This window comes from Strigops habroptila, chromosome 11 (genome assembly GCF_004027225.2).
Source record: "Strigops habroptila isolate Jane chromosome 11, bStrHab1.2.pri, whole genome shotgun sequence".
Classification (NCBI taxonomy): Eukaryota; Metazoa; Chordata; class Aves; order Psittaciformes; family Psittacidae; genus Strigops; species Strigops habroptila.
The window spans coordinates 203,615-223,979 of NC_046360.1; the positions used below are offsets into that span (position 1 = coordinate 203,615).

Genomic DNA, 20,365 nt, shown 5'->3' on the forward strand with positions numbered 1-20,365 from the left:
AACAAGGAAAAACAGATTTTCTACACACACAAACCCATTCCTTCTACCCTCCTTTATAGGGATATCACCTGCCAGAAGCCCTCAGGAGTATTTGGGCCCTTTTAGTGACTTTCCCTTTGGGACTGATGACTCCAGGCAGGATTGCTCAGCACAATCCCTCAGGAGGGACCAGCATGCACCTGAACACTGATGAGGAGCCATTAATAATGATGTTGCTCCCTCATTTGCAAAAGAGGTGCCAGTGCAACCAGTTACTGCCACAAACCCACATTTTACACTCCCAAAGCCCTTTCCTAAGATGTGAGCTCAAGTAAACACTAGGAAAAAAAAAAAAAATTAAAAAGTGATGGCTTCAAGATGATACTTTACTTTAGAAGTGGGGAAAGGGAAGAGGGAGCACATGACATGCTAACTGTCCAGCTCATGGATGGCAACTCAGTGCACAGTAACTCATGCTCTTTTATTTTCAGGTGGTTGTAACGCAACAGGTTATCCAGGCAGGAAAGCCTGCAAAACAGAGCAGCTGTTAAGTGCAGGGACATGTCAAGAGCAGTGAACAGGCCTGAAAACTGATCTTAATCCAGCAACAGGAAAGAAATTATAGAAATCAAAATCCTTGCCTTATAAAGGAAAAAAAAACCCAAACAAACCCCCCCAAAAAAACAAGGAAAAAAAAAAACCCAAACAACAAAACAAATAAAACCCCAACCACCCACATCAGTAAGTTTTTGGGTGTTTTGGGTTGTTTTTTTGTTTTTAATTTGACTTGCAGCTTCATCTTACTATTGGCTACTGACTGTTATTAACTTACACACTAAGCAGGGATAAGGAGCAAAATGACCCTCTCTGTCTACTATGCTTCTAACTCAAATTGGAGTACTGGGTAATTTGGAACAGGAAGGGGCATACCTCAAAACTTCTTGAGGACCTGATTTCAAAGGAAGCTCTATTCTCAGCCTTGAAGAGATATACCAGCTTTTGAACTACAACACTCTTTCTGTTCACTAAGATATTTGAAAGTTAAACTTCAGACTGTTTGAGTCACAACCTTGGTACTACTGTCTGCTCACTCTTAAGTGACAAGTTTAGAGCTGATTCTTTAATCTTAGTAAGTGACTTTGCTGATATACTTTCTATCTAGGTTATGCAAAAATCCCAAAATGTTTCTAGAAATTACTGCATCTAAACTCAAAGTAAGATGTGAATTCTACACTAATGGTAAAGCCTGAAAAAAACCCAAACCCTTGGGGGAACCCCCTCCATCAGGAAGAGGTTGCGGAGTGGGTTAAAAATCTTGTGTGTGTACCACACACTGCTTGTGTTTTGGTCCTTTCAGCTTCTGTAACTCTTTTGGACTAGCAATAGTACCCCATGTCAGAGGCAGGACAGAGGGAAATATAGTAAAGCACTGCCTTAGATCATTAGGACCAGCTTTCCACTACAGCTCTACCAAAACCAAACAAAAACTAAACTGTGATTGTTGGATAAATCCTTCCCAGAGACAGAAGCATTGAGTATTTCCATACTTCATACATTTTCCCATCTCACAGGATATTGCAGGGTATGTAGGGAGAAGGAAAACTATCTGTGTTAACAACAATTTGGAGGAGGGAACTAAAGAAAAATGAAGTCACAAGCAACATCCACCCATCCCTAGATGCAAGCACTGAAATGGCACTTCAGCCGACAACAACTTCCCATCAGCATTAGCAGAATGCGTACGAATGAACTCCTGAAGACACCCCTTAGTTGCTTCACTTTCTAAACAGGTCTTCCTTTAAAGTTAACGGTAAAAAGTGGTGTTTACATGCCACCAGCAGATTGTTTTTTTCTTCTGGAACAAGCATTATCAAGATCTTTCCCTGCCTTTTTATGTTGGTAAAGTTCTGTTTACTGGCATATTTAGAAACTCTCACTGCTACATTAGTAAGTTACCCTGCTGAATTTCCATAGCAAGAGAAGCCTTACTCCTTGAGCAAACTATTTACATCAAAGACACAATCAAGCACTTTCCTTCTATGGTTGCTTCCCGGCACTATTTAGCCATGCAGGCAGTGACATAATTGATTTCACTTGCTGAGCTAGAAAAGGCTGTACCGACAAAGAAATGCACCTACAGCAGTAACGTCCAAACCCACAGACCTTTTCCACTTTAGGCCATGCATTAAAATAAATTATCATTACTGAAAGACAAATTTTTTTACAAAGTGAAACCATTCCAATTAATACACAAAAAATCTGCTACATCGATAATGGAGTCCCAAACAAGCTTAAGAGAAAATAATTCCAACCAGATGATCTGTAACATGAAGCATACAGAACTTTGCAACAAAAACTAAGCACAGCAGAGCAGGACACAGAAATCTGCCTGGACTATCAGTATCCGCATGGAAAAGTTCTCGGGGAAAAAACCTCATAGCTTTGATCTCCCAATTGGCCACAACAAGGTCTGCCCGAAACGGAACATCAGCAATAAGGTAGCTGGCAAGCTGCTGAGGCAAAGCAAGCTGAGAGGAGGTTAAAAACTTGACAGACCGCTGACCCATGAGGTATCTTCTTCCCCCCAACAGGTATCTGCTTTTAAGATTCCTGCAAAATTTGGTTGGTTTTATGCAGGTCAAACCACCCAATGGGAACAATTCATTTTAATAAAATGGCAAATTCCACAGAAACTTTTTTCCAATCATTTCTGATCAGCTTCCACTGAGAGCCTGACCTCAAGTTTTCAGATCCTCTCTACACCACAAATTGTGGCTATAACCTGCTCTTTCTCTATGGTGCCAGGGAGACATGTCTGTGTCCTCCTGAGGGGGCCCATGTCAGCTCCAAGTGGAGCAGACCTCAGGTTGGACCCACTGCAGGCACACTGAGCTCCTACAGGCAGGGGCAAGGCTCCACATGGGCACCCTGTTCAACGCTATTCCACCGCATTCATCTCTTCTACGGTGCAAGTGTCTGCAGCAAGGCTCAAACAAGGAGCTAAGATGCAGTAACCAGACTACCCCCAGCTGCAGAAACTGGAAGAGAAATCAAGTGGTGCCTCCCACAATCAGTATTTCTGTAACATAAAACCACTCTGATGACTGCAAATCCAAAAGGACCCAAGAATAAACAGAGGGAAAGAAATTTTGTTGTGTGAGGAGGAACTGCTGCTCCAGTTAAAAAGAATACATACTGGAGTGATCTGAAGCTGCCCATAAATATTCAAGAACATCAAAGCTGGTCCTGTTAAATTAAAAATGCTGTCACACAGATAGGAACTAGCCTCTAGCACTGCCAGCTTCAACATGTGAGCCTCTGATCTGAGAGGCAGAGGCTCAGCTCTTCAAGAAATTTTATTCACCATAAGAAGAAAAAAAAAAAAGAAAAGCAGCAGTTGGGTTTAATGAGGATATTAAATACCTTAGGAGTGAGCTAATTACAGCTTAACTCTTTCAGGACACTTCAGCCCTTTTACTGTCAGGGACTGTAGTTTCTTCCCATACTCTTTCCACAGCTGGGATGTCTCCAGGCTCCAGGAACGTTCCTATCCAAGCCCCAGAAACAAATGCTGACACAATCTTCAGGAACAGAAAATATTTTGTTGGTTTCACCTTTGTGTAACTTTAATCATACTGCATGCCTCACACACATACACGTGTGCATGCATTTTGGCTGACTGTTCCACATTAGGGATCTATGTTTAATACTAATGCTGTCCCAAGAGATATAAAATCTTTTTCATCTTCCCATAGTTGCCTGAAGATAACAACAGGGGTAGGCAAAAGGAGACCAGATCACTTTGTTTGATTTCTGTTATTTGAGGATATTTGCCATCATCTCCTGATGGCAATTTAATATAAACAAAATACACATGGTTGAGAAATTGATCCCAATTTGCAACCCTGTTATTTCACTACAGGAAAATCTCCATAAATTCCCTGTATCAAAGCCTACAAAGTTTATCACTGAAAGTTAAAGAAGTGAGGGGGAGAAGGAACTCTGGCAGCACAGCTTCCTCAAGTAAAACAGCAAAAACCCAAGTGTAGGATCACACCTTGGGAGTTCTTTTGCATTAACCAGTCTGCAATGTCTTTTCCTCAGACAGAGTTTTGGGATGCAAAAGATAACATCTTTTAAACAGGCAAAACCCTGCCAGCTAGCAGACTGGGGATACCTTGCCTCTAAGCAAAAAGAGGTCTCCAGCCTTTGGCTCCTATTAAATACAGAACTCAGTAGCATCTTCTGGCTCTGTTTCACAGGTTCATGTCTTGCTCCCAGCCTTGCTACACATCATTCAGGACATCTGCCAGCTTGGCATCCAGGCCATAAAGTGTTCATCTCCCCTTTATCCTCACAGCATGCAAGACAGTATCGGCTCTAGAGGGCTTCTAAATAAATACAAAACAGGTTTGAGAAAGTATGCTGGACCCTTGGAAAACACACTGTGGTGGGAACCAATACCTTTTCCTGTTATAGCATACATACCCTTTAGAGATTGCCTCAGAAAGAATCCCAGTGTGCCTAAGAAAAGAGCAGCAACTGCTACACTGCACAGCTCAACCTCTGTACTTATCTCTAAAGCCAGCAAGGACAAGTAAAACTTCAGTGCAGCAAGAAGAGACAGCATTAACAGATTATCATTAGCATATTAGCATGCTGTGTATGTATATATATATATAATATTGGTGTTTTATCTACAAGATATGGATATTACTGTTGTTGTTATTAAGGAAAAACCTATCAAGGCTCAATTGCAAGTGCCACCATTTAGCCAGGCTAAAGCAAGAAATAAAGTCTATGGGTCTTCAAGGGCAGAATCTGCAGGTGGGGGAATATCAAAAAAAAAAAAAAAAAACAAACCACCACCACAAAAAAAAAAACCAACACACAACCACACAAAAAACTAACAAAAACAAACAAACAAAAAAACCCAACAAAAACCCAAACAAAAAAACCCACAACACAACCCAAAAAAACACCAAAAACACACACACACACACACACACACACACACACACACACACACACACACACACACACACAAAAAACCCACCAAACAACATCCAGAGGGACCTTGACATGCTTGTGAGGTGGGTCAATGCCAACCTTATGAAGTTTAACCAAGCCAAGTGTAAGGTCCTACACCTGGGTCGGGGCAATCCCAGGCACTGCTACAGGTTGGGCGGAGAAGAGATTCAGAGCAGCCCTGCAGAAAAGGACTTGGGGTTGTTGGTTGACGAGAAGCTTAACATGAGCCGGCAGTGTGCACTTGCAGCCCAGAAACCAACCGTATCCTGGGCTGCATCAAAAGAAGCGTGACCAGCAGGTCAAAGGAGGTGATCCTGCCCCTCTACTCTGCTCTTGTGAGACCTCACTTGGAGTACTGCGTACAGTTCTGGTGTCCTCAACATAAAAAGGACATGGAGCTGTTGGAGCGAGTTCAGAGGAGGGCCACGAGGATGATAAGAGGGCTGGAGCACCTCCCGTATGAAGACAGGCTGAGAGAGTTGGGGCTGTTCAGCCTGGAGAAGAGAAGGCTGCGTGGAGACCTCCTAGCAGCCTTCCAGTATCTGAAGGGGGTCTATAAGGATGCTGGGGAGGGACTCTTCCTTAGGGACTGTAGTGGTAGGACAACGGGTAATGGGTTCAAACTTAAACAGAGGAAGTTTAGATTAGATATAAGGAAGAAGTTCTTTACAGTGAGGGTGGTGAAGCACTGGAATGGGTTGCCCAGGGAGGCTGTGGATGCTCCATCCCTGGTGGTGTTCAAGGCCAGGTTGGACAGAGCCTTGGGCCACATGGTTTAGTGCAAGGTGTCCCTGCCCATGGCAGGGGGGTTGGAACTAGATGATCTGAAGGTCCTTTCCAACCCTTACTATTCTATGATTTTATGATTCTAACACAGCCTCTTTTAAAAAAGCTTCTCCTCATGAACTCCAGAGTTTCAGAACTGACCCTCCATGTATAAAAATGAACAGAATACCTTCTACAATTCCAAGTCAGTCCTCCAAATCCACTTGTCTTAATCAAAGTGGACTGTTTAAGGCTGGAAACTTTCCATTCCAAAAGATGAACTCAATGGAAAGCTTGGTTAGTTTCTTCTGCTGGTGAAGGGGCCAGATTGGATAAAGAGAGGAAAAAAAGGAGAAGGATTTTTCCCAACCACACTTACTACACTTTTTATTGTTGGTTTTGTTGGTTTATTTTTTTAAAGCAGGCAATCATCAAAAGCATCAAAGTAGGAAAACAGATCTTGGCACAAACTAGGGTCTTTCCTGAATTAAAAGCAATTTTTCAAACACTAAAATCAGAAGCATTTGAAAGTTGCTTACCAAGCACATGCAACAAATTCACAGTAGGAGGCATGTACTTGCAACATGCACGCCTGTACAGCTAGCTGAGCACTTGTACTCAAACCAGGACTGCACACTCTGAAATATGCCCCTTCGTTCTTTGTCAGGCCAGTCACCTCCTCACTGACTCTTCAGTTTGCTTTACTGCTGAAAATGATGAAAATAATAAAACAGCTTAAAAAAAAACAACAGAAAGCTTAAGCTGGCCAGCAGCTTTAGAGAACAACTGAAATCCTTACACTAATGCACACAGTAACAGGGGTCTGGGAAGCCTAGAAAGTCTGCATATACTAAGCTACATATTTAAGAGTATACTTGTGTCTGGAACATAACAGACACCTGATCAACCTTTGTAAACTGGTTTTTCATCTTAAAGCCAAGTGCAACAACAAAAGTCTTTTAAAGCAGCAGGAAAAGAAAATTTAAAAAACTGAATGAACGCAATTTGTCACTGTGAAGAGGACACCCTGAGCCACCAGAACTCTGTTCTCCTCAGCACTTCTACTCAGTGCTAATACAAGCACAGCTCCACCAATGGGGTAAGCGTCGCACAAGATCACACTCTCCTGATCACCTCTGGTTCAAGTGTCAAGCAGTGAGAAAAACACAGAAAAAACATTATTAATTTTTTACATGAATCTTCTGTTGCTGTTGTAACAATTTCAAAACACTGCTTTGTTTAAAAACAATCTCTTCTCCTTTGCCAATCTCCTTTAATGTGAAGGGCTCTCCCTTCAAGCCAGGAAACATGAGAAATAAGGCCAAGCATTCAACTTGCATTCATTCTGTTTTCATATGTAGGCACCACAATCCCTGGTCTGACCACATTTGAATACTGAAGTGCAGATGCCCAGAATAAGAGATAGTATGTACGAGTTAATATTTAACACCTCCTAAATTGAGCACTTCTACTGTACTAAACGTATTAATGCAAACACATGTACCACTTACACAACTGGGTAGAACATACAGCAGATCACTGCCTCCAGATCTTACCTTTCCTTAACCAGTAAGATGCTGGCCTCCTGAATGCATTCATTTTGAAAAAACTATGTTTATGAGAGTTATTTTGGTACAGAAGGGCCTCACTTTGAAATTCCAAAACAAGGACTAGAAGACTGTAACAAAAAAAAAAATATATATATATATAAAAAAAGGAGCATTTTTAAATACATGCTCCACCACAAGATGGTATAAACTGGAAGAAAATTACTATGTATGCTAATCAATGGTTTTATACAACTACTCAAGACTTTCCTATAAGGTCTGCCTGCAGCAAAGCTGCCTGCGTTTCTTTCTCATCAAGTTATGGTACACCAAATCATGGCTTCCACATGCTTCACCTGGAGTCATTTCAGAAGCCCTTCATAGGCAAAGCAATTTAAGTGAAGTTATCCTGTCCCATAATCATAGCCACCAGTGGAGAGCTCAGGGAGAGCCAAGCACCAGTTCTATCCGTGGGGCATGGCTGGCCACAAGTGCTGCTAACACTACGAAGCAGGCTGTAATTGTATCTAAATCATTATAGTTGCGTAGATCCAGTCTCAACATAAAAATATATAAATGAAAAAGTTCTCCAAATGGTTCCATGTTTAACAATTTTTGAGGGCCACTCCTCTCTGGGATTTTTCCCTAGTTCCACCTCCCAGACAAGCAATAGGGCTATATGGAAAAGGAAGTGGTTAGTATCCTGTCAGCAAGGGCAAGGTTTTCAAGAGTCCAGACCTTAAACATATCTGTGGAGATTCAATTAAACTTACGGACTACACAGGAAAGTTACTTGAACTCCCACAAACTATCTTTTCCTCACTTGATTCCCTGCCTTTACTTAGAAATGAACAGAAAGTGCACTGACCGTCCTGAGTACAAGACCCAGTGCTGTAAGCTTTCTGCTTCTATTTACTTTCTTAACCTACTTTATTCTTATTCCTTTAAATAGGTCACATTAGCATTTTTTTCCTCTTTCCATTGTATCTTCTCCTCCATAATTTGACATCTTTTACCTCATTTTTTTATACTGTGCCTCCAACCTTCTCCTCGTAGGACTGTTTCAGCCTTGTGTGCTGACAAGGATTCTGGTATTGCTACAACTCTGTGCTAACACCAGACATTCAAGCTTCCTCTAAACCCAGTAACCCATCACTGAATTTGGTACCTTATCTGTTGAACAGCCCTCTCCCTGCAGTAATGCCCAGAAACATTTATTATTGCCTCAGACTTATTTAGAAACAGTTTGCACAGACACCCTTAAACTTTCCATTAGTACATTATAATGTATTGTAACAGTCTACAGCTTTAACTGGGTAAATACGATTTACTAGCCCATAAAATTCCATTATAATTTTGGGTTTATAGTTACTATTTTCATAAGGTGCTTTTTTTCCGCAGAAGATAGGAAAGACGACATGAAACTGTCCATCCAAAAGGAGAGAGGTGTTCTCGCAGAAGGCTTATGCAGCCAGGTGTCTCTTCTTCACCACAATCTGACACACACCTCCCTTAAATTCTCTTACAGTGCTGCAGTGCACCTTAACAAGATGGCATGAGTGCAGGATTCTCAAAGCAGCCACAAACAGACATAGCACAACGGACAGTAGCTACCACTGGAGTTACCAAGTCCTTTCACCACTGTCCTAAGAGACATCTTGGATATTGCAGTATTGGATATTGCAATATTGGAGAATTAATATAAAGTAACAGAGGGATGGATGGAAATTTGGAAACAGCTGGATTAATCTAACCTGAGATCAAGCCCAGGACAATACCTCTGCTGCAAACAAGCTGCCTGTGCATTACGTACTCCGCAAAGGTTGCCCAGGTACAATAACCGTGCAAGTCTTTGCCTCAACAGTCTCTTCAGTGTGAATTAAGCCTCCTTTATCATCTTGGCCTTCTCCTGCACACCTGCAGTCACCTGCTGTGCTCCCATGAAAAACGCCTGCATTCCACAGCACAACAAAGCCAACTGGCCCAATGGCGGAGAGGACCCCAGCCCCTGCCCCCGCACCGCTAGGGCCGCCCTCCGCACGAGCCATCTTCAGCCTTCTGCCAGGAAGTACTGCGGAATAAGCAGTGGTCCAGTTGAGACCACGCAGAGTGCACTGCAGGAACTACACAAGAGGAGCCTGCAGCCCATAGGACGAAACCTGCATTTTCCATCTTTTTTCTGGCTCTCAGCTCTCTTCTGTACATCGGGGTCATGAGCTCTGCCAAATCTCAAACTAACCAAAACCTCCAGTTCTGGTTCAAAACCTGCACATATGCTTTAAACAACTGAGACCCTGGAAAATGCACAAACAAAACTTGTAAAACATTTTGCTACTCCATGCATATATCAAGGCTACAGTTTTAGAAGAGTCTTGTTCCCAAAAAAAAAAAAAAAAAAAAAATATGAAAAAGAAACCCTGAAGCTTAGATTAAGGTTTCTGATCCACAAAGCAGCAAAACAGAGAGAACAGAAATTACCCACTGTTGTGACTACGTAACAGTAGATTATGCTGTTATAACCACAAGGGAGCTCTCGGTGACTTGCTGTTATCAAAACAAATAAATAATAATTTTAAAATAAATATATTAAACCAGGAAATAAGCACTGTGAAAGTTCAGGTTTGTTTGGTTGGTTCTTTTTTCCCCTAAGACAGCAGCAATTAAGTCTTTGCCATTCAGGATTCAGCCTTGTCACCTATTTAACACAAACTCCTTAACTTCCAGCAGGCCTTCAGAATGGTGATGGGAGACACGGGTCTGGCTGATATAAGTCCAGATGAGAGGATCGAGCAGGACAGTGCTTAGATTCAACAGCTGAAGATGGACATTTCAGAGATGACTATTCTCACTTGCCTGACAACATTTGCCAATTGTGAGCATCTGTTCATAACATCCAAGACTGAAGATCAGTGAGGACGAAACCTATAACCTAGTCCCGCTTCTCACAAAAGGCACAACAATTATGTTCCAGGTCTCCCGTCTTTGTTCCAAAACAGAGAAACAGCAAAGCTGAATAGCCCTTCTCCTCATCCTGCTATCAGCATCCACAGGGCATCAGATCTTTGTTTTCCATTAGAATGGAAGTGTCATGTTCCAATGGCAGCTCAACTCCAAGGACAGGATGACAAAGCAAACCTGAACTCCTAAGAACTGGTACTAGGAACTCAGTTTTACCAGAAGAATTCATTATCCCTGCTGTCCTCAGGATCACCACTGTAAGCCACAGCTTTACAGTTAAGGTATGGAAACTAACACAAACTCAATCACAGGTGTCTTCATGTTCCAAGAGGATAACTAGCAAAGAAAACATTCAGCAAGACAGTGACTCAAAGCCACAAATAATTCCACTTCCTTAATTTGAATGGCCTTCAGGCACTCAACTCAAGCAAGAAGAAACTTAACCTGCCTGTTCACAACACACCAAAAAAATCCCCAACCACAACAATACACATTTTTGGTTTCCATTCTGAAAGGACACAAACATTGCCTTGACTTGGCCTCCTCTGATCGTTGCCAGACATCTATATGTCTGGACAGTTATGTCAAGTCACTGCTTTCAACACCATTAAAACTCTGCCAATGCTTCAGAGCGTGATGCCTGACAGAAGTTTAGTCTTTAGCAGCTTTCACGTTTTGAGAAAACAGGAGAGGGTCAAAGTTATTCAAGTAAATAAGGGGTGGGAGGGAGACAGAAGGAATGAACATGCAGGCACGTGGTCTTGCACTCTAGTTCTAAGCCTCTCCATCTTCTCCAAGAGAAAAGATGAGCAATAACACTGCTAGGAGGAACTGCCGTGCCAGAAGCTGGGAAGTGTCCTACTTCTGTTTTCTTCCTGCAGCTTAAAGCAATGCGTTATGCTTGCTCTCCCAAACTGTTACCTTTTGAGCACAAAAAATGCATGCAACCAGAGATTATTATGTGATCTACACATAGAATCATAGAATAGTAAGGGTTGGAAAGGACCTTCAGATCATCTAGTTCCAACCCCCCTGCCATGGGCAGGGACACCTTGCACTAAACCATGTGGCCCAAGGCTCTGTCCAACCTGGCCTTGAACACCACCAGGGATGGAGCATCCACAGCCTCCCTGGGCAACCCATTCCAGTGCTTCACCACCCTCACTGTAAAGAACTTCTTCCTTATATCTAATCTAAACTTCCTCTGTTTAAGTTTGAACCCATTACCCGTTGTCCTACCACTACAGTCCCTAAGGAAGAGTCCCTCCCCAGCATCCTTATAGACCCCCTTCAGATACTGGAAGGCTGCTAGGAGGTCTCCACGCAGCCTTCTCTTCTCCAGGCTGAACAGCCCCAACTCTCTCAGCCTGTCTTCATACGGGAGGTGCTCCAGCCCTCTTATCATCCTCGTGGCCCTCCTCTGGACTCGCTCCAACAGCTCTCCAGCTCAATGGCTACAGGAAGTTCAGTATTCCCTTTGCTGAGGCTTCCAAGCAGAAACAAACCAACCAAACCCCAAACTTTTATCACACAAGAAAACCCAGGCATAATATTCCTAAATCTCTCTCCCATGCTGCTTCTCTTTAAAATCGTATGTATTGGTAACCCACCCATGCTGCTTCTCTTTAAAATCGTATGTATTGGTAACCCACCTATGCTGCTCTATTTAGCAGTGTATCTAAGGCAGGAGTAACAAAAAGAAAGTCTAAAAGAGAGGATTGGCAATGATGGATGTGTATCATTTGAAGTTTTGATATGTCAGTTTTTAATGCAATCTTAATCAAACATCATATTTGATCCTCTCTTCCCAGCACCTCATCTGAGCAGTTCCACCATCACCACAACTTCATACCAAACAGAGGATTTCATGCTCCACACCTTAGCCATCAAGAAGAATAAGCAACTGGAAAGGAATCTTGACAACTGCAAGTAGAATTAAGACACATTAAGATAATTAAGATTCCCCCCTGAGCAAAAAAAGCCACTGCTAGTCAAATCAGTGATGCTTACTGTCCTAGCACTGCAAGTGTGTGGCCAAGTAGCATCTGCTTTGACAGAGAACTAATCTGAGCTTTTGGCCTGACTGTTACAAGACATTTCAACCATAAGGAGTTCGCCAGTCATAATTTGTTTTGAAGCAAAATATCATTTTAGAAGTTTCAACAAAGTCTTGTTTCCACAATCACTCTCTAATCAAACATTTTCAATTTCTAATCTCAACCATATTAAAGGCCAGGATATTGCCCCAAGAAACATGTAATATTCCAGTGTGCCAGACACCGCCGGGATGGTTAGACCTTCAAACATTTTAAGGACCAGCTGACACAGCAACACAAGGATGAGCTTGCTGAATACAAACTGTGGCCACATGAAAGAAGATGTAAGAACATTTCATCTCTGAAGAGTTGTAGACACTTGACCCTAATAAGACTTGTTCACAGTAACATGAGAAACAATATAATAGCCACTACTATCCACTATATACCACCTATACCACCACTGGATAGGAATCTGACAACCAGTTCAGGAGTGAATGTGTGACCTATCAAAACCTGAAAGCACACTGTTTCTTAAGGGGTTTGGGTTGTTGGTTTTTCTTTTTTGTTCAGACTTTCAAGACCAACGAGTAATTGATGCTATTAACATAAACAAAAGTAAGTCTTTGTGTAGTCCCAAAACCACAATTCCTTTGATCCATTCTTTAACATATGATTCTTTAATGTGTCTGATTGTCTAGAATTTTAATATTTCATTTTAAAGAAAAACGCACCTTACTCTTGGCAGAGCTGTGCGCACTGAGTGTTGGGGCCAAGCAGAGCTTGCGTCCCCAACTGACGTACCACTAGCTACTGCTGAACAGGTTCTTAGTTGCCTTAGCTTCATGTTCCTCTTCTAAATCTCACCAAGCTTTAAATGATGATCCAGAACAGCAGATTTAGACAGTTTCACAAATATATGGCCTGGCTGAAAAAGGGAGGCGAGACAACACTGTGAAAATCTCACTTTCAGGAGATGAAAGAAGCATAGCACTGACAAGAAATCTAAAATCGCAGCACTGACAACATGAATGGCAGCATTCAGTCTAGCTGCTCTGGAACAGTATCTGCCATATTCTCTCCTCTGAAAAGAATATAGCAGACATGGTGGCTTAGGGAAAAAATCCCAGCAGCCTGTTCATAATGTATGTTATCTATTGTATGTACAGATAAATGAGCAAAACAGCTTTTGAGTGATGACTACAAGATTTGCCACATCATTTGGTTTCCACCATAGCCTTTCCCATTTGGGGGGCTGCCTATCCAAACATCAAGAGGAAGCAGTCAGTCAATGTTGTGCATCATAAGGCCTACAAGAGCCCACTGCGTACATTTGGTCCAAGTTATGCAAATCTGAGCCTTAAGAAAACAGTAGGTTTTTTCTACACTCTCACTTACAACCTCAGGGAAAGTGTGGCCTTGGGAGGTGGCCCGTGTTCCGTTCTTAACACTAACACCTGGCAAGAAAAGAAACTTCAGTCTTTTGCTGTCCCCTCAGACACAGCAGGTCTTACATGTACTGTCTGATGACACACCAGGAGGTTATACAATGTGTCAGGCCCTACCAGCACCACCACGTAAAAAAAGGTCAGAAATACAAATTAATTGGTCCATCCCTCTTTTCTCTGAGGGATAAATACAACCCCTTGTATCAGCAGCTTGCACTCAAAACTGCAAGAGAACTTTTGTAAGAAATCCCCCAGCTGAAACTCTCTTGAACAAGCACTCAAACAGCAGTATACTTTACTTAAAAGGAACAAGTAATGTATTTGTACTTGTAGAGCTTTTCCAGATGTTTTAAGAGCCTATTTTCCACCAGATCATTTTTTTAACTTTTATATATATTTATGTATGTACATACATGAAGCCAGGCAAACAAACTCCACAGCTGTTAATGAGAAATAAGGACTGCGATTGGCAATTGCCTAACAGTCAAACCCATTAAAACACCATTTAAGTCACTTTTCTCGACTTAGCCAAAGAGGGGGAGAAATAAAGTCAACAGTTACAAGCGCCCGTGAAGGCTCCACATAAGTGCTGCGGGAGCTCCGAGCACAGCACGGGACTGCCGCGTTCCGATACGTACAACAACTCTTTCTCTGGTGGGAAAGCCAAGAGCAGCGCTACAAGAACCTTCGCGTTGTGCAAGAGCCCCCAGGACAGCTCCGGGCACGCACCGCGCCCCGCACAAGTGCGGCGGCTGCGCGGTGAGAGCGAGGATCCGCGGCATCGGCGCTGCCCCGCGCAGCGGGCCCTGGCCCCGCCCCGCCGCGCAGATACCGCACCCGGCAGAGGTGCGAGGGCGCGTGCGGGCCGGAGCCCTCTGTGCTCCGCGCCGCCCCGCGGCTCGGCTCCTTGCCCGGCTGTCAAAGGGGGCGAGCGCAGGGCCCGCGGGGCTCTGTGCCTGGCTGTCAAACGGGGCGAGCGCGGGGTCCGCAGGGCTCCGCGCCGGCCCCGCAAGGTGAGGCCCGGGCGCCCCGTGGCCTTTGTGCGCGGCCGTGCATCTGTCACCGCGGCCGCGGCGCCCCCAGGCCGCGCGGCGCACGTGGGGCGCGGGGCCCGGCGCGGGCTTTGTGCCGCCAGGTGACGGGCCCGCGAAGCCATCTTGGGGCCGGCGGCGACCCCCGGCCGCACCGCTCACTCACCTGCACGATCTCGCCCTCGGCGCTCAGCGTGGCCCCCGCGCGGGAGAAGCGGCCCTGCAGCCCTGTGGTGTAGGTGGTGTAGTCGCCGCTGGGGCTGGACTCGAAGAGCACCACCTCCACAAACGCCGTCTCCTTGCCCAGCGCCGCGCCCGGCGCCGCAGCCAACAGCAACCCGAGCAGCAGCGGCGGCGGCACGGCCAAGCCCGCGCCGGCCCCGCAGCCCCTCATCGCGCGGCCCGGGGGAGCGGCGCCCCGCCGCCGCACATCGCTCCCGAGCGGCTCCAGCTCCGGGGCCGGGATCCCGGGCGGGTCAGCGCCCCATGGCAGCAGCAGCAGCGCCGCCGCGCCGCACCCCGCTCCTGGCCGCCGCCTGCCCCGCGCCCGCCGCCCCTCGCCGCGGCTCCTCTCCGCCCTGCCAAGCCGCTTCCCTTTCATCTGCTCCACGTGACGGACACCGCGGGGTTATCCCCGCCCCCTGCGCGCCGCTGACCCGCGCGGCCCTCCCTCACCGCACACCCGGCGCGCGCCGCTGTCGAGCCCGGCCGAGCGGAGCCGACCCGACCCGTCCCGACCCGAGCAGCGGCCGCGGGCGGCCCCACCGGAGGCCCAAGAGCGGGCGGCGGAGACTCGCGAGGCTCCGCGCTCTGGAAGGCCCCGCCGGGAGCCCGCCTCCCATGCGGCTGGGCCTGCAGGGCCGGTCCGGGCGCGCCCGGGACGCGAGGGGCGGCCCCGGCCCCGGCCGCGGCGGCCTGTGGCACACCCACGGGACCTGCGTCCGCCGGGACCCTTCCCGCCGGCGGCGGGGCTACAGCCGCGCAGCGATCGCGCCCGTCCCGCTCAGCCCCCGCTGCAGCCCGCCAGGCCTGGAGCCCGCCGGTGGTCCAGGAGCGGGGCGGGCGGGCGGGCGGGAGCTGGCTGCACAGCCGAGCGCACCACAGCCACCCGCTCTCTGGAGCTACTCCGCTGCGGCTGTGCGCGGCCTCCCCTAACGCCACCGCCCGCGGGCGGCTCCCAGCGCGCTCCTTCCTCCCTCGGGTGCGGGCGCTGGGGGGATCGGCTCCCACCCAGCGCTGCGCAGCGGCGGCTCGGGGAGCAGACCGCTTAACCGCGCCCTTCGCTTGTCCCTAATGCAGCCTGCAAAACCGCATATGAATGATGTGGAAAGGTGCACAGGTAACGATCGTTATTTCAGCCTTACACTACAAGACCTGGATGGAGGCCAGTGATTCGGTTGTCCTTCAGAAGTACATATAACCAAGTTGTGGAACTCATTAACACAAGATGTTACGGAGCCTAAAAGCATAAATCGGTTACAAGAGGTGTGAGATCCCTTGTTGGTTATGAAGCACAGTGACTGGCAAACTCCACCTCTGGGGCGAGTCCGTATTCCACTGGCAGAAGGAATAATACCACAGTCTACAAATTGCCAGCTCTGTTCCTAAATATGCTTTGCTACAACTGAAGAAAAGATAGCAGCATCCTTAGCCTGACACAGTGAGCAACATTAGCTTAACAAGTCCTCGAAGTTTTCTTCAGTGAAGAAGGGTCAAGCAGGGATCACAGGAACATACACCCTGGGCTTCAACCACAAAATGCCTCCACAAACCTCAGACTTCAGTACAATGGATCAAAGGCCACAACTACAGCATGTACAGAAAGGGAGCTGGAGAGGACATCACTGGTGCTCTAGCTTGGTGACAGAAGAGAACGCACTATGCAAGCTTAGATGTGCTCAACACTGAATTTTAGGTTATAGGTATGTTACAGTTGGATTTGAGAAAGGCATAGCACCTGGTGTACTAAATAGAAGCATTTTCATCCCTTAGTGCAAACTACTTCTATGTGATTTCCCTTCACCTTCATGTGAGGCAAATGGCTGCTTAGACACCACAGGGTTTCCTACACCATAATCAAGATAGGAACAAGTCAAACATGGAGAACTCTGGGAGAGCTTCTCCTTGTTGTATCAGCTAAACCATTTCACAATCTGTGGCAAAAGCAGAGATGTATGCAGAGCTTGCAGTTACAATGCTGAAAGGGTCACTGTTGGACTGTGCATGTGTCATGAGGAGAAAGTCTCAAGTTCTTAACGTTCAACTAATTCTCTCTTATTTCTTCACTAACTTAAGTGGTTTAGGCAAATGATACCCAGACTTTTAAATCCCCTCCAGAAGTGGCAACAGCAAGTAATCTCCAGTCCTTGGCAGCTTTTTATGCCCTGCATGTCAGGTTCAGGATGTCATTTCACTAAGTATTTTTCTTCTTGTAAAGGTCCTTATGCCATTGTAATTGTTTTTTTCAATGTTCACAGAACTATAGAATGGTTTGGGTTGGAAGAGAGCTTAAAGATCATCTAGCTCCAATGGCCCTGCCACGGGCAGGGACAAATATTCTTTTAGTACAGGTAAACAGCTCATGTCCTAAGTTGTTGTAGGTCAAGGCCTCCCAACTGTCCTGCACTCAATGGATACATCATCAGGTTATCAGGAGTAAGAAGAGTTGGAATTTCAGTATTTCAGGAGGGCAATGGGGTGTGCACAGGTTGTCACACAAAAGGTAATGAATGAATGAACGATGCCCCTTACAGAACATCTTCCAGTACGACAGCGACACTGTCATGCAGCTTGGAGGAACCCCCCAGCTTCAATGGTATTTGTCCCCCCCATCCCAGGTACAGTCAGAGCCCAAGGACAGCCACAGCACTGGATGAGGTTTTCGCCGAGTATGGCTTGCCCTATTTGGCAGGAGTTTGCCTGCTTTGGGAGAAGTATTTATTTTAAACAGCTCTTCCCTTGCCACTAGTTTCACTTCCATGATTTCTCCCTAATCATGCCAATGTAGCTTTCATGGAGCTGTGTGGCAAACTGAATCAGGGAAGAGACCAGGGCTAAAGGCAGCCCAGGGCAGGCAGGGATGGAGTGAAAGTTATTTTTAAACTGAATCAGCAAGCTGAAACAGTATTGGGAAGAGTAGCTTCAGGAGTGGAGATGGGAATTGGAAATCTAGTTCTAAGAGAGCACAACAAGAGCTCAGTGTGCATGTGGAACACATGGTTTTATTTTAACAAAATCTGGGAAGGGCCCAACATTCCTGATCCTTAGCTGTGAAACTGGAAAGTCAAGAATGCTGTGTGCTTCCCTACTGGTCAGCAAAGTGGACATCAGTTTACTTCAACAGTGTAGGGGCTCAGATAGATAAGGCCTCTGCCTCTGTTGTTAATGAAATGGAATCGCCAGGACTTTCTGGATATTCTCTAGGAAATGCCCTAGAAGTAGGGCCTCTCCAGGTTTGGTTGAGAGTTAGAAATGCAGAAAGGGCATGCCAAATAAATCTGGAAACTAACTAGTGAGGAATATGGGAATGCGACTTTATATAACAAGGGAACAGCATCCTATCCCTAAAGTAAAAGTTGCTGAAGATCTGTTCCGTCTCACTAAACTATCCTGTTGTTGGACTACAGGCACATCAAAATTGCCTTTGCAGTAGCCCCATAGCTGAATGAGTGACATGAGGTCTCAGGTCACCAAGTCGCCTCTGCTTGGGCAGAAATTCAAGCAGGAGGCTGCAGAAGAGAATGGGCTATCATTAAACAATCAAACATTTCCCACTGGCTTCCTTCCCAGCTGGCAGCATACAGCTCACAATTCAGCTATGCCACAAACCTTCAGGTGTGCTTTCTTTGTTTTCCCCTGCATAACGAACTGAGGCCCAGGCTCTGATACATGGAAGTCTCAAGCATTTATAACTGCAAATGAGGACAGTAAGAGCTATGATTTGAACATAATGATGTATAATGCCAGATGGTCTGAGAAGGCATGCCCTAGGCACTTGCTCTCTTCTTCCAGGTGACAAGCAATAGGACAAGAAGAAATGGCCTCAAATTGTACCAGTGGAGGTTTAGATTAGATATTAGGGAAAATTTCTTCAGCAAAAGGGTCGTCAAGCTTTGGAACAGGCTGCCCAGGGCAGTGGTGAGTCACAATCCCTGCAGGTATTTAAAAGATGTGTAGATGTGAGCCTGGGGACATGGTTTAGTGGTGGGCTTGGCAGTGACCAGGTAACAGTTGGATTTGATGATCTTAAAGGTCTTTTCCAATCTAAACGACTCTCTGATCCTATCTCAGAAGAGAGCAATCAACACTAAAGGATGTTTTTGAGTGAAACTTCCTACATCTCCTTTCTTTTGCAAAGAAATGGGTATTATAGAACTCTCTTCCCCATGCCGCTCTTGAGAGAAAACACTGACAGTGAAGTAACCCACGTTCTGCTGTGATAAGTGTTACAGAAAAAGCCAAAACACAATTAATCATTTTGTGCTGAGAGGAGAGCTGGAATATTGTGCAAGAACTACAGCTCTGCACTACATCAGGCAAGAACAAAGCAACACTAAGTAAGCCACTCGCAGCATGCTCCTCAGCCATTCTCACCATTAAATGAAGCAGGAACCCAGCTTCCCCGGTCCTGCCATCCCTGTAATTGAAAATACATTTGGCTGGAGATGTCTAATAGCTGCTTTCTATCACATCTGTGCAGTCAACCACAAATACAGCATCCCTTCTGTAGGGATCCCTGAAGGGAATCCCTTCTAGAGCCTCTTTCAGCCTTATTTTATAATTAAATTAAACATTTGCTATCTGCCTGTCAGCCTTGTCGCTCTTCTGAACCTGTTTGCTAATTTAACCAAGCTTACAGGCAGAAGAGAAGTCTTAAGACAGAACATTCTTGCAAATTTTGTGAAACTCAGAGGCTCTGGACTCTGGGTACTGCAACAGTATCCAAAAAGGACATGGGGGAAGCTAGGACAGCAGGAAAGCATCTTTAGCTCTGCTGTTTTGGCACCAACTTGTTTGTCCTCCAGTACTGAGGGACCCTCCCCAAAGCCTCGTATCAGTTATTAGTACAGCAAAGAGCAGATGACACTTTCAATTCAGTGTTTTCTTAAGACACATTACGGAAAGCCAGCCTGGTGCCAGCCTCCAGTGCTCTTAGTCTGAGGAGCCAGTTTGCAATGGCAGCATAGAACTCAAAACACCAGACTTTCAGGCAGTAGCAATGTGAATGTTTAAATAAACTTTTTTCCACTCCTATGTTGTCTTAGATCCTAGCATAACAAAGGAAAGTACAACCCTTTTCCAAAGAAATAAAGTAACCAATGAGCATGGATTAAATGCATTTCAGTTACCATGGATTTTGAATCTCCATTTGATTGAGATTGTCTCCAGTACCAGCCAGACCTTCTTTGGAGCATAGTACATCTCTCATCCACTGTGTAAAGAAAAAAGAAAATCACTTAAAAGGGGCTGCTCAGCTATGTACTAAGAAAAGGTGGTTCTTACTCCTATGATCTATCATACCAAGTGATCTGATAACCCCGGAGAACCCAGCGAGACTACACTGCAATGAG

At 45.5% G+C, this 20,365-nt stretch overlaps 1 protein-coding gene across 1 annotated transcript in view; it reads right to left on the reverse strand.

Annotated features, from left to right (window-relative positions):
* Positions 1-15,652, reverse strand: part of ZNRF3 (zinc and ring finger 3) — a 79,406-nt gene extending 63,754 nt beyond the window's left edge. The window contains exon 1 of the mRNA XM_030502104.2: positions 14,962-15,652. Coding sequence (XP_030357964.1) covers positions 14,962-15,396 — 435 coding nt within the window. The 5' untranslated portion in view covers positions 15,397-15,652. The remainder of the gene's footprint in view (positions 1-14,961) is intronic.
* Positions 15,653-20,365: the final 4,713 nt, after the last annotated feature.